Here is a 13,270-nt window from a genome sequence, read left to right on the forward strand (position 1 = left end):
TCTTTCCTTCCATCCTAACTTTTCCCTTTCCTTTTTTTTGTCTTTCTGTCCTTCCCGCTCCTTGCTCTCTCTCCTGTCTTCTCTCCTACCTTCTTCCTTCTCTTTTTCCATCCCTCCCTTCTAGTTGCTGTGGCTCTGAGGAACCAGAAGGTCAAAATATCCGGTGGCAACGGCCATGTCACCAAGGTCGCCAACTCAGTTTCCATACCAGCGCTCACCCAGCTGACCCTGTGCTTCGAGTTGGAACGCAATGGCCAGAAACAGGTATCACACAATCTGCTGATGAAAGATGTGTATGGCTATGTAGCTATAGCAAAACTTACAAATTGCTCCTTCAAAGTCCCTTGAGGAAAATTTGCAATTTGTAATATTGGTCCTATCTTTAAAGTTTTACCAGCAGAATGTCTGAAGGTGTTAAATAAATTGAAAAATTAAGCTCTGGGAAGCTAGGACGTGGACCTTTAGGTTTCAATTACTTCCCAAAAGTCAAGAAGGAACGTTCACACTCTAACAGAGTTCTCTTGGTCCCTGAACAGAAAGAGTGGATCTTCACCTACTTTGACACAAATAGCAATGAGAGGCTGGGTTTGGGCTGCAATCGGGCTGGCCTCATGACGATGATCGTTGATGGATTGATCTGTCCGATCAACGATATCATCTCCACCTCTGACATCACTTCTACCATGAAACGTTTCTGTGTGCTGTGGACATCGTCAAATGGCCACGTGGGGGTTTTTTTCAATGGAAACTACAGGTTCGAGTCCTGCTCCTCCTCCATTGGGCGCACTGTCCCGGGGGGTGGACAGTTCCGGTTAGGAGGTAAGTCCGGGTTTGAAGTTTTACTACTATTAACTTTTATTTGAATTTACGATGTCCGACATGACTTGTTAGCTATTAAAGTCAAATGATATTTTGTCATGAAGATGCTGCATCCAAGAGGTTTTGTCACCTACAAAACTTTGATTTCGGGATCTCTCGACTTATGTGGTTCAATTATGCTGAAACAAAGCTGTCTACAAAACCTCTAATTCATCAAGCAAAATGAAGACCTAACCTGTAATGAGGGGTCACAAGAATCCTGGCTGCAGACATCTGAATCCCTGTCCACATCTTTCTGGTGTTAGTGTCTTGGTGTTCCACCCAAATGGAGAGACAACCAATCTAATTTGAGAGCTCTGTAGGAGGGTAGAACGTTTTGAGAGAGCCGTAAAAATAGTGACAGAAACATGGCAACAAGCCTGGATGAGATATTTGCAGCTCCTGTAAGTCCACTTACAGAAATAAAAACTCTTAAATCAACGTATTTCTTTGATTGACATGACAAATATTAGTCAATAAGTACAATAAGTCTTCTGCTATGACTGAAAGTAGTACCCGGTGGACAGAAAATGTCAGTCACTACCAATCGGTTTGGACAAATAGCTCCGCTATAAGACAGACAGCAGGTTACATGAACATGAGGTCACACGGAATAATAACGGTGAGGCTTAGGACACATATTGATGTTTTAAGGGTTCACAAGTCAAAATGTTTGGGAACAGGTGCCAGCAGGAAATATCAGCAGGAGTTGTTATGCTATGCTAGTTGTTCACTTGTAGCTCTGCCGTCCATTTCTGAGCAGCCGAATGAGACTGGAAACGTTGAATAGGTAGCTACAGAAAATGAATCTGGAACTATCACAATGATTGGATGGTCGAAGCAAAGATGCCAAACACCTAATGGTAACAGCTTCTTAAATGTGAGGATCTGCTGCTTCACTATGGGATTGTGATTGAATATCTTCGTGTTTTTATTTGGTTTAACAAAACAAGTCATTTGATAGTGTCACCGCAGGCTTCAGTAAATTGTGATGGGCCTTTTAACTATTTCTTGACATTTTACAAAGCAAACAGTTCAAGAAAATGATCTGCAGATTAAGTGGTAATGACAATAATGGTTGGCTGCACCTGTAGCAGGGAGCTTTTGTCACAAAACAAAGCTAAAAGACACAAGTTTTAACATTTGCCGAAATGAAACCACAAATGATCAAGCTCATATTGGACAAAGAGACGAGAAAAAAAGTGATAAAACAAGTGGATTATGATGATTATCAAGGACTAATCATAGATAAATGGTGCACTTAGACTTTGTGGAAGTGTATGTGTTTTTATTGTATTAAATACTGGATGTGAATGTTGACGATGATGGCACTAGAGGAAAAGTCGAAGGAGGAAAAGTAGGCGGACATGAATGTCTGAACCAAATTTGACAGTCCATCCAGTAGATATTAGATATTTCAATCTGGACCCAAGTGGTGGATCAACCAACCAGTCAACCACCTGACAGCCTGTAATTGCCACGCTAACTGAGAATTTGAATCCAGTGTTGCCATAAAACAATCTGCTGATTGATTAACATTACTGCATTACGGTCTTCAGAGAACCAGAGATGTTAACATGATGGATCTTTGTGTTCAGGGCAGAGCAACTTTGACGGGAACATCTACAACCTGCGGCTGTGGGATTATGCCATGACAGAGCAGGAGCTCAAAGCGTTGAACTGCAACAATGAGGGGAACATCATCGACTGGGACAACAGACACTGGACCATCCCCTCCACTCTGGCCCAGACCGACACCTCACTCAGCTGCAGTGAGTACAGCAAATAATCAGTCTGCTGCTTCCCTTAAATCGCTGGAGTAACCAATGTGGATTAATCCGCTGCTGAAAATAGTCCCCAGCATATACAATGTGTAACGTTTGATAAAAACTACAGTGAGCAGCTGTTTTAGGAAATTACTGATACTTTTTAAAAAATGAGAATATATATTTATGTGATGTTTTTAAAGAGTTACGTCTTAAGTGGGAACCAATGGTCTTGGAGCAAACAGATTGTTGCTTTTGGACTTTTCATAGGATTTGTTGACAATAAGGAAAAAATCTGTGCACAGTCAAACTAAAGCAACAATAGACCCATCAATATTGAACTAATCTATACAAAATAATACAAGGGGAGCTATTCTCTATTGCCATGTAGCTGCAGGTTCACCAAGTCATTTTTATGATTTGAGGAATGAGAAACATTTGTCACTTCTCAAGTAAATCTTCAAAGTCCTTAGTTATCTGTCTGATATTATTAACTGTGCAATAATAATAGAATTTTATAGTTTTACACCAAATGTAATAAACAGTCCAGAGCAAACATTATTATAATGTGTAGCAGTAAATAAAGTCAGTGAATAAGCTCATAGTAATTAAAAGCATTAAATAAAAATAAGCAAAAACATGTACAAAACTGTTTTCTCAAAATTGCTTCTCACACACACACACACACACACACACCCAGTCTGTTTGCTATCATGGTGGAAAATTACAACCAGACTTCAGCCAAATTCTGGTAAATTTTGACTGTGGCTGGCGAGTTAATTGACTCCAGCACTGAGTTTGGCTGCTGACCTGACATCATTCTGATTCCTGCTCCGCTCTAAAGACCCAATTGGCTGGTAAAATACACTGAGAGTTCATGGTGAAATTCCTGCACACACGCATACACACACACACACACACACACACACACACACACACACACACACACACACACACACACACATACTGTATTGAAATTGATTTCAATTACTTATTTATTGCAAGATTTTTCACAGTATTTATTAGTGCATTAGCATCAAAAATGCATTATGCACAAAATCTGAGCACATATACATACACACACATACACAGACACACACATGCTTGCACAAGTTACCACAGACACTCTAGACACACTTAAAACCTGAAACCAAGTTTACATAATCAACCATTTTCTCACCATATTTAAGCATTATCCATGAAAGAGAGTGTAAGAGTACACCCTGTGTGTGTGTGTGAGTGTATGTGTGTGTGTGTTTGTGTGTGTGTGTGTGTGTGTGTCTGTCCACAGAGTAGTACTTCTTATTTAAAAGCGCTGTAAATGAGTGTGTAGCCACAGGAGGTTAGCCACAGTGGTTTCAGTGCAATTCGTGCCAGCACTGTACCCAGTGCAGAGCGGGCCTGTGAGTGTGTGTGTGTGTGTGTGTGTGTGTGTGTGTGTGTGTGTGTGTACGCATGCTTGTATGCCTCAGAGACCTGCAGTGGTTTTCAAGAAATGCATGATTCTGCACTTAGTTTCCTGATTCTCTTGTACGCACATACACATCACACACACACGCACACACACATAGTAAATGGCCCACAGCTGGGGAGTTCACATGAGCTTTCCTTACTTTACATGAAATGTGATCTGCTGTGATCCACGCTGAGAGAGACACATTATAAACCAGAGTATGAATGAATTCTTTGATGTTGGGCTTGTGTTTTTTACAACAGTGAAACACAGTGTGGTCTGATTGAATCGAACAACACAACATAAATAACACAAAGCAAAAGAAAAACTGAAAACAAGACATTTGAACAAGATGTGACACAAAATTTTAAAAAAAAAGATAAAACAGAAAATAACATGCTGTGCTGTGAACCCATGCACATGTTACTGTATGTTTACACAGTATCTTTGAATGTTAGTAAAGATATATGTGTTTTTTTAGTTTATGAGTTGTGGTCATTAATGTTCTTTCTTTCTTTCTTTCTTTCTTTCTCTGACTTCTCTCAAAGACAAACACACTTTCACTTTATTACATTTAAGAGTGGTGCGTCCACAATGATGCTGCACTGCCACCAGAGTTTTCTGATGGTAAAATAATTGATGTTGGACTCAGTGTGGATTCAGTATTTCTGATGTACTGCTGATGTGTGATGTAGGAGCCAGGTTTTAAAACAAATGTGTTTTTCTCTTCAGTTAAACTGAATTGATCAGAAGGAAAGAAGCACACACACACACACACACACACACACACACACACACACACACACACACACACACACATCATTTTCTTAGTTTGTATTTTGATGTTTCCTACGTCTCTCTCTTTCTGAGGGATCTGTTTAATTCTTGGATGTCCGAACCACCTTCATCTTGCGCTTGTCTGTCTGATGACCTCTGACCCTCCATGATTGCTTGAATCACTATTTGCTGCTGATTATTGATCATTAATGAATGGTGTAACTGACACTGTGACTTTGTCTTGTTGTAATGTGTTCTCAGGCCACCGTTTTCTACTCATTTTGTGGCCTTTTTTTTAACCGATCGCTTCATCCACTAATTGAACCTCTGATCAATGTGATTAAAAACTGTGTTTGATGCTGATGTTTTTGACCATCGACCGCTTTGTTTTGACTGATGTCCACTAATCTGTCCTTCTCTTCACAGTCTGCTACCCTCATTGCATTCACTTAACTACTGCTGCGCCAACTAGTGGTGAGTGCTGCTAACAGGCTGCTCATGTATGTTGTATGTCTGTGTGTGTGTGTGTATGTCCTGGAGGTAGGTATGATTCGGCTTGTGCTAACTGAGCTATGATGCATGCAGAGAATGTGCAATAATCTCTTTAAAAAAGTGCTAAATGCTGAAGTAAAATAAAATAACTTAATAAAATATTAAATATGTAATAACCTAGGTATCCATTGTAGTGTGTACGCTGACAGTAAACAAGGCTTTCAGGTGGTTTGACACTCCGACAGCCATGTTGGAGCCTCAGCTCTTCACCGGCATTGGACATCCAGTTGTGGCTCTAGTCATATTCTCAGGTTCTCTGCTTGTTGCCACTCATTGTCTGCCGTGTCAAACACTGTGTCGTCCTGGTGCACAGACTCCGTCCATGTGGATGCAGATGACAGTTTTTACAACACCACCAACAAACTGTCAGTCAGAAGAAGCTCCTTCCTGTCAAAGCGCTGTAGGCCGGTTTTGAACTTTTCATGCGACGACGTGGCCCCAGAGTTACTGCTGACAGGCTGAAGTCTGGATTGTGGTGTTAAATAAAGAGCACAACTTGACTGTGCAGAGGTGAACGGAACCTGCTCTTCACTGTCAGTGTAGAGACGCCAGCTATTGACAGGGTTTGCTGTTTGATAGCAATTTGTCAAATCTGAATCCGAAACATAACAAATCTAAATGACAATCAGAGTGTTTCCTTCTTCGCATTTGCTAATGGAAGACTTGATTCTAGATTTGCAAGACTCCAACTTTTATAAATATGTAAAAGAGTCAGAACCAAATGGACTCAGTTATCAAGTTATCAATGACCAACCAACCAGTACTGGAATTTGCATGTGTGAAGAGATTTGTGACTGGAGATTGTATCATTTAGTTAGTTACTCTGTGATTTGGTATCATTCCTTGAAAATTTAACTATAGAAAGATGGACGTAGCTTCCATGATGTCACCCACAGGTTTCCAAAGAGCAGTTTTGAAGCTTAGAGTGGGCTGCTCCGTCGTCGCCATCTTGGCAGTGTCTAACTCCTGGCTAATCCAAAAATAACCAAAGAAGTGTGGAGCCAAGACTTTGGTGCATGCTGGTTTGTTTGGTCCAGCGTCAGTATGATATGACTTGTACCCATGATCTCTGTGATGATGGTCACCTGGAGATGAGAGACAGGACTGCAGACATTTCATATATCTCGTTTCTTTGATCTTGTTTGTGAGGTTGGATTTCATCGCCTCTGTGATAATATTCAGTGGTTAAAGTAGACAGAGGAGTAAACACTAAATTCAAACATCAGTGAGTTCAGTCAGCAGGTCTGAATTTCCGCAGGCAGCAGCAGTTGTAGGTTTGTGGCTGTAGTGTTCAGGGTCGATGGCAGGTTAGAGATTCACAGCTGTGTTTGACTGCTTCATCGAAGAGGCGCTTTAAACTGAACAGCACAGACACACGGCCTGAATACATGCAAACACACACATGCACTGTCTCAGACATGGACACACACCTCTGTTACAAGCTCCAACCAGGCAGCAAAGGGCCGACTGTGGGTTTCTGTAGCCTTCATCTGATCTCTGTTAACTGGACGCAGAAGTCATGAGGTATCTAGTGCTGAAGTGATTAGATTGTTAATATATTTGAGAATGAATTTTGATAATCAATAAAGGGTTTGGTACTTTTCGAGCAGAAACTCAAACTCTGCATTGGCTGCATTGATAACAGAATCAGTACTAAATAGAAATGAGATGAGCCTTAATTGATCCCTGCAGGGACCCTGGGTAATTCCAACAGCAGGAAACAGAAGCGGAGGATTAGTTTGGGAAAACAAAAGGTGATGTATTGACTCCATAGTCACAGCTGTCTGCTCCTCAGAGATTAAAAATGATCCAGGTTACAAGTTTTTTTATTTGCAGGGAGCGTAGGAGCAGAAGGTTCAAATACAGGTCACAGGATATACTAACAGACAGGACACTGAGACAAATGTGAATGAATAAACATAAAGGAGTCGTACAGAGCAGTGGAACAGGGCAACACTGAGAGGAAACAAACACTTTAGGGATGGTCTTTTACTCTTTGAACCTCTTTAGATGGGAGTTTATAGAGCTCCAGGAAGGATTATACCAGATAGGTAAGGTCCTGTTTGAAGCCAGATGTGTTTTGACAGATGGTTTTACAGAGCTCACAAACTTTAAACATTTTCCATTCTTCAATAATGGAAGTTATATAGCTGTTCCTGCTTCAGCTGGCTGACTGTTGTTTTTCTCTGTAATGGCTTTGAGGTTTACTTTCTTTACTGCGTTTAATAACATACAGTTATGATCGTATATCCTGTTTGGCCAACGTCCTGGAGACATGCTTTTTTTTTAATAAAGGTTTTAATTTTAAATGTGCTGAGCTGTGAGCAAGAGAGAGTAGATATTACAAGTGGGTGGTAATGGCTAAACTGGGAAGTAAATGAGGAGATTGCAACAAAAAAAAAAAGACAAAGAACATACAAATTTGGCAGCCATAGAAAAAAGAACATGGCTGCACTGACTGTAATCTCTTTATAGACACAGGTCTGCTACATTAAAGATGCACAGTATATCCGGTATAGATGTTCTTCTGTGGAACTATGTGTCATAGTTTTAATTTCTTCCACTGCACAGAAGAAGAAAGTTGAAAAACTGATAATCTTGCTTTAGTTGCTACAAGTAAATATTGCAGGAAACCAAACCTTTTAGGGGCCCAGGGCAAAACAAAAAGTTGTTAGGACCCTTATTTACCCCCACAGCTTTTTCCAAGTTCCAGTGAAATCCACTGAACAGACCTCACTTGACACTGACATTTGCCCAGAGACCCAGAAACCTCTGAAACTGACTGATGCAGAGTTTCTGTGTCACATCTTTATTTAGACATAGCCACCATGAGAGTTAAGTAGAAACTAAAGTAATGAAACTTTTAAGATTATATTTTAACAATGTAATTAACACATTACAGATGTAATTTTCTGCTGCTAGGCGTCTCTCAATCCAAACAACAGCAAAAGATGGAGTTTGGTAACGTCATGAAGTAACATGAGATCATGGGAGTTGCCATCATTGCTGTCTTTTTACCCGCAGCTAAATTATCCACAGAGGTCTCCTCCTCACTAAAACAAATGGAATCAGTAATTAAAACCAGTACAACGCCGGATAAAGCAGTTTCACTTTAAAAATCACTGTTTCTCCGATGCTGCTGGGTGGACGCTGGACGTCTCGGTGGGGTTGTGAACCCAGCTGCCGCTAACGTTTGCAGCTTGTTTCTCTGATAACTTCAAAATCCTTCATCCAGGTGTCTCAATGTGGCTTAAAAATTGCCTAAACCTATTTTGATGCTTCTGGCAGACAACCACAATGCTGACGCAAAAGAGGATATGACATCATTGACCAAATAAAACGGACTGTTACAATGATTAAAATCGCGTTTTTCTCTTGGTTTGCAAATTGTTGAGAATATCTGGGATAATGTAAGTACAGAACTCAACTAAAGAAAAATCACATATAGTACCTTTAACTTGTGTGGCTGCACCGAGGTGTTATTAGTACCATCTGATCGGTAGATTCTACTGACGACCTTTATCTGTTTGACACCTGAATCTTACCTGATAAAGGTCCAACAAATTCTTCAAACTTCACGACAACATCTTGTTGCCCTCCGAAATGACATAAGAGCCTTTGGTTTGGTTTAGACACAAAACTGACTCAGTTAAAGAAACAGTCGCAGTCATGGCTGAAAGACATGTTCATGTTTATCATTGATAGAATCAAACAAACAGTCATGTGTCTTGTTTGGTCTCTGAAGGTCTACAGACTGAATTATATTATTAAATACACATGTGCTATTGGGCACCACAACAAAATCTTGGAGATTATCTTTAAACTTTAAGGGTATGCTATAATATTCAGTCTCATACATGTGTATGAATCAGTCCTAATCACAACTTAATGAATGCATTAAAGATTAAACCCATGTACCGTCTTTATTAATGGATTTCCAGTCCCTAACAGGACACCCAGCTCCTCCACCCAACTCTACAGCTTTGAACACATGTCTTCCAAGTACATTTCACACTCATTTTCCTTTCCAGAAAGGTGTGCTTCATTTTGTTTACCTTGAAAATGCTGTCTTCTTTTTACGAGGCTACCAAAGCGCTCTGGGCCATTTGAAGCCATTTTTATGTTCCTCTTTGGTCTGGTAATGAGGCCAGTGCTGATGGAGGCAGAGAAAGAGCTGTTGCCAGGCGCCTGCCGCGCTCTGTGTGCGTCTGTGGAATGAGGTCGTCTGTGCTCATGTATGTATGCATGTGTGTCCGTGTTTCCTTTAGGAGAAATTGTGTGTCGCACTTTTGTATGAACTCTGCGTAACCGGGCTTTGCTAAGTGTGTATTACGTTGTCTTTCATCTGTTATTGATGCTAGAAGGTAAACACGGACACCTAAACACACACACACACACACACACACACACACACACACTTTGTGATGGCGCCTGTCAGTCTCTGCCCCTAATCCTTCCTTAAAGGACAATTGTGGTTTATTACAAGTTGAGTTTTATTTAGTTTTTATCATTTCTCACTTTACTCACCCAGTTAATAGGAACGTGGTGACTTTTCGAAAAAGCAGCAACACAACGATCAGAAACAAACCTCCAGGTTAGACAAACTCATTTATTGGAAGAGAAAATGACGACAGAGTAAAATTATGACCCAGACTCTCAGACCCACTCCCTGCTTCAACTTTGAACTGCCGTACTTACTGTGGTAGTGCACACTCTGTGGGTAGCCCTCCTCTCTTTGTCTTGTCATCCCTACTTCTTCTAGTTTGCTTAAGCTAGTGTTACTTAACGTTCTTTTTGTTGCTAGGCGACATCTAGTGGCTGTAGAAATTATGACAGGTGCAAAGGGAAAAGTATAGTGACATAGTAGACAAAGTCTACTAGGAGGAGGTGGTGGTGGATGGATGAATATGACACAGGAGAGCGGTGTTTGATTCCCATGTGAAAGTAGCAGTTTATATTGTTTCTATTATCCATGACCATTTGACAAAGTTAACCAGGTTGTTATTATTGTAACCACGACAACTAAAATCGTCTAATGTTGAGGAAGTACTAATTTTAACCGAAATCATGATCTTTTCCTAAACCTAACCAAGCCATGGCCGTTTATTGTTGTAACTATGCCGACAAAGCTCCGGCTCCACTGTTGGTACAGTCTTCATGTTTGTTATTGCAACCATGGCAACTGAGGCCTGCCGCCGTAGGGGCAGTATTTCAGGGGACAGTCCTCTGGGTCGTATCAGAGGGTTGAAAAAAGTGACCTGTATGGTTGTTGTGGTTGGAGGAGTTGTTGACTACAAGGGCAGTGACTGCACATGCACGCCTCCAAGCCGACTAGAAAGAAGTTTAATAATAACAACAACTGCGTTCGCGTGTATAACGGCCTTACTCTTTATGTGAGTTCAGCCTCTCAAAGCTTTATTTCAAAAGCTCAGTTTTAGCTGTAAGATTTATGACTTAAAACACTGGCTCCAAATTGAATTCAAAATCAATCACACAACTTTTAAGTAGTGTTTAGATAATATTGTGTTTTATTGCCCGTCAAGACTCACAAAACTTAAAACTAGAAGATGTGGACAGAAATTGAAGAATGATCCTGTAAATGTGGTCTTGCATCTGAAATTCATCCAAGAAGTAACTGGATAGTTAAAAGAGTAATTCGACATTTCCAGAGCAGCCACCGTGTTTTTTTGGTCTTACAACAAACAAAGTTATGTTTACATTCAACAGGGACTCACTCTTAGAAACATTGTTCCCTTAGCCCTGCTAGTGGTCAAGAACTCCACAGGGCACCTTTAAGTCTACCAGGACCTCGCCAGACCACAAAGAGACAATCTAAATCCCGGTCTGCCTTTGCCAGCTGAGAACAAGATATTTTCCCCGTAAAATCCAACCAGACACTGAGTGTTGGGAACGGCAAATGGAAAAGCTTTAATGAACTGAACATTGGTTAAAATGCCACAGTGTTATTACACATGTCAACCATTAGTTCATACCAAAATGCTGCAGAATATTACTTTAACCGTGAAACACATTCACAAGCCCTGAATATGGGCCAACTGTAACAGCTTCCCTCCCTGCAAATAATAAACATGTTGTTCCAGTAATGACAGTGAATTATAGCGCACTGCCCGGTGTTGAGTCATTACATTAATTATAGCTCATCAGCTACTGTCACCACAGCGACACCCTGATAAAGACATACAGGGGAAATATGCTAGCTGGGGGGAAAAACGGGTCGTGTATTTATATTATTGTTCATTCGTTTGCATTTTGAACACTTGAGCTGACACAGAATTACTTCTTTTACTGATTGCTGTTACTCCCCGTCTCTCTGAAATTCAAACAGGCGTAATGTGTGAATGATTAGCTGCTTTGTTTTGTGCAGAAATAAAAGTAAAAACATGGAAATGTGTGCTCATCTCCTTGCAGATGATAAACATATTTTGACAGTAATGACATGGAAATTTAGGCTGCTACCTGGTGCTGGGTGATTAGATTAATTATAGCTGATTATTAGTGATAGATCTGCTTCTGTCCTGGCTGGCACTTCTGCTGTTGAAGGACTCAGTGGGCCACAAGAGTTGCACAAAGCTGTATTCATTTGCCCTGATCACAATATGTTGTTCAACAGATTTAGAACCGTCAGAATCGGGAGAAGAGGGAGAGAAAGAGAGAGAGAGAGACAGAGAGAGAGAGAGAGAGAGAGAGAGAGCGGGATAGACGATGTACGTGAACATTCCATTCTTCTGGTTTCAGTATTTCCAATAGATGTTGAACCTGCTGCACGGATTTGCTCCAATTCAGGCACAAGAGCATTGATATTGGGTGATGAGGTCGGGCTCACAGTCCCGTTCATCCCAGAGGTGTTGGACTGGGTTGAGACCAGGACTGTGTGCAGCAGGCCAGTCCAGTTCTTCCACAACAAACTGGGAGAACCATTTTTTTTTTTTGGAGCTGGCTTTGAGCACAAGGGTGTTGTCATGTTGAGATAGGAAACACAAATTGTTGAGAGGCACACTGTCATCTGAAGTATTATTGTATGCTTTAGCATTACGATATCACTTTATTGAAAGTAAGGAGCCCAGGAAGAAACAGACCCACACCAATCGCACACTAGTTTATATAAACAGAGGTGTCCATACACATTTGGCCTTATTTTGTATATTGCAATCTGCAAACACTTGTTAGTTGATTCAATACATTTTCTTAAATTAAACAATTTTAATGTGCACCGAGGTATCTGTCCACATACTTTTGGCCACATTGTGTACTGTAGCAGAGAAACAGAATGGGGAAAAACATGAATAGGAAGAGAGATATATGCAAAGACAGAGAAAGAAAGGAGAGGAAAGAAAGAAACAAGGGAAAATTAGACTTAAGGAAGGATTAATAAAGCGAGGAGAAAGAGAGATTGAGAAAATGGGAAGAATAGAAGGAGGGATATACAGAGGAGGGAGGTAAAGAGACAGGTGAAAAGGTGGGAAGTAGGAGTGAGGGAGAAATGTTTGAAGAAGAGGATAGAAGAGAGAAAGAGGCTAAAAGAGAGATAGGGAGGTATGAAGGGAAAAAAGTGAAAGACGAAAGTAGAGAAGGACAAAGGAAAAGAGGCAAAGGGAGAGAGAAAGGAAGGGGGGGGGTTAGATTTTGACTGGGCATAATCCTCAACCCTCCACACCTCTTTTGAACCACATGCCATCCATGATTACTGAATTCCTGCTTTTTCACTCGGCTGATCACTGCGATGATTTGCTGACATTCTGTCAAACACATTCCCTCTGTCTGTGTGTGTGTGTGTGTGTGTGTGTGTGCGGCTCTCCCCCTCCCTTCTGAAGGCCTGTGAATCTACAGTACATGTGGGCCCGAG

At 40.8% G+C, this 13,270-nt stretch overlaps 1 protein-coding gene across 1 annotated transcript in view; it reads left to right on the plus strand.

The window, feature by feature from the left end:
• Positions 1–13,270, plus strand: part of adgrg6 (adhesion G protein-coupled receptor G6) — a 101,567-nt gene that overhangs the window by 33,641 nt on the left and 54,656 nt on the right. Inside the window, exons 3-5 of the mRNA XM_022764884.1 lie at positions 125–264; positions 537–819; positions 2,457–2,630. Coding sequence (XP_022620605.1) covers positions 125–264; positions 537–819; positions 2,457–2,630 — 597 coding nt within the window. The remainder of the gene's footprint in view (positions 1–124; positions 265–536; positions 820–2,456; positions 2,631–13,270) is intronic.

Source organism: Seriola dumerili, unplaced genomic scaffold (assembly GCF_002260705.1).
Source record: "Seriola dumerili isolate Sdu_G_001 unplaced genomic scaffold, Sdu_1.0 BDQW01000025.1, whole genome shotgun sequence".
Taxonomy (NCBI): Eukaryota; Metazoa; Chordata; class Actinopteri; order Carangiformes; family Carangidae; genus Seriola; species Seriola dumerili.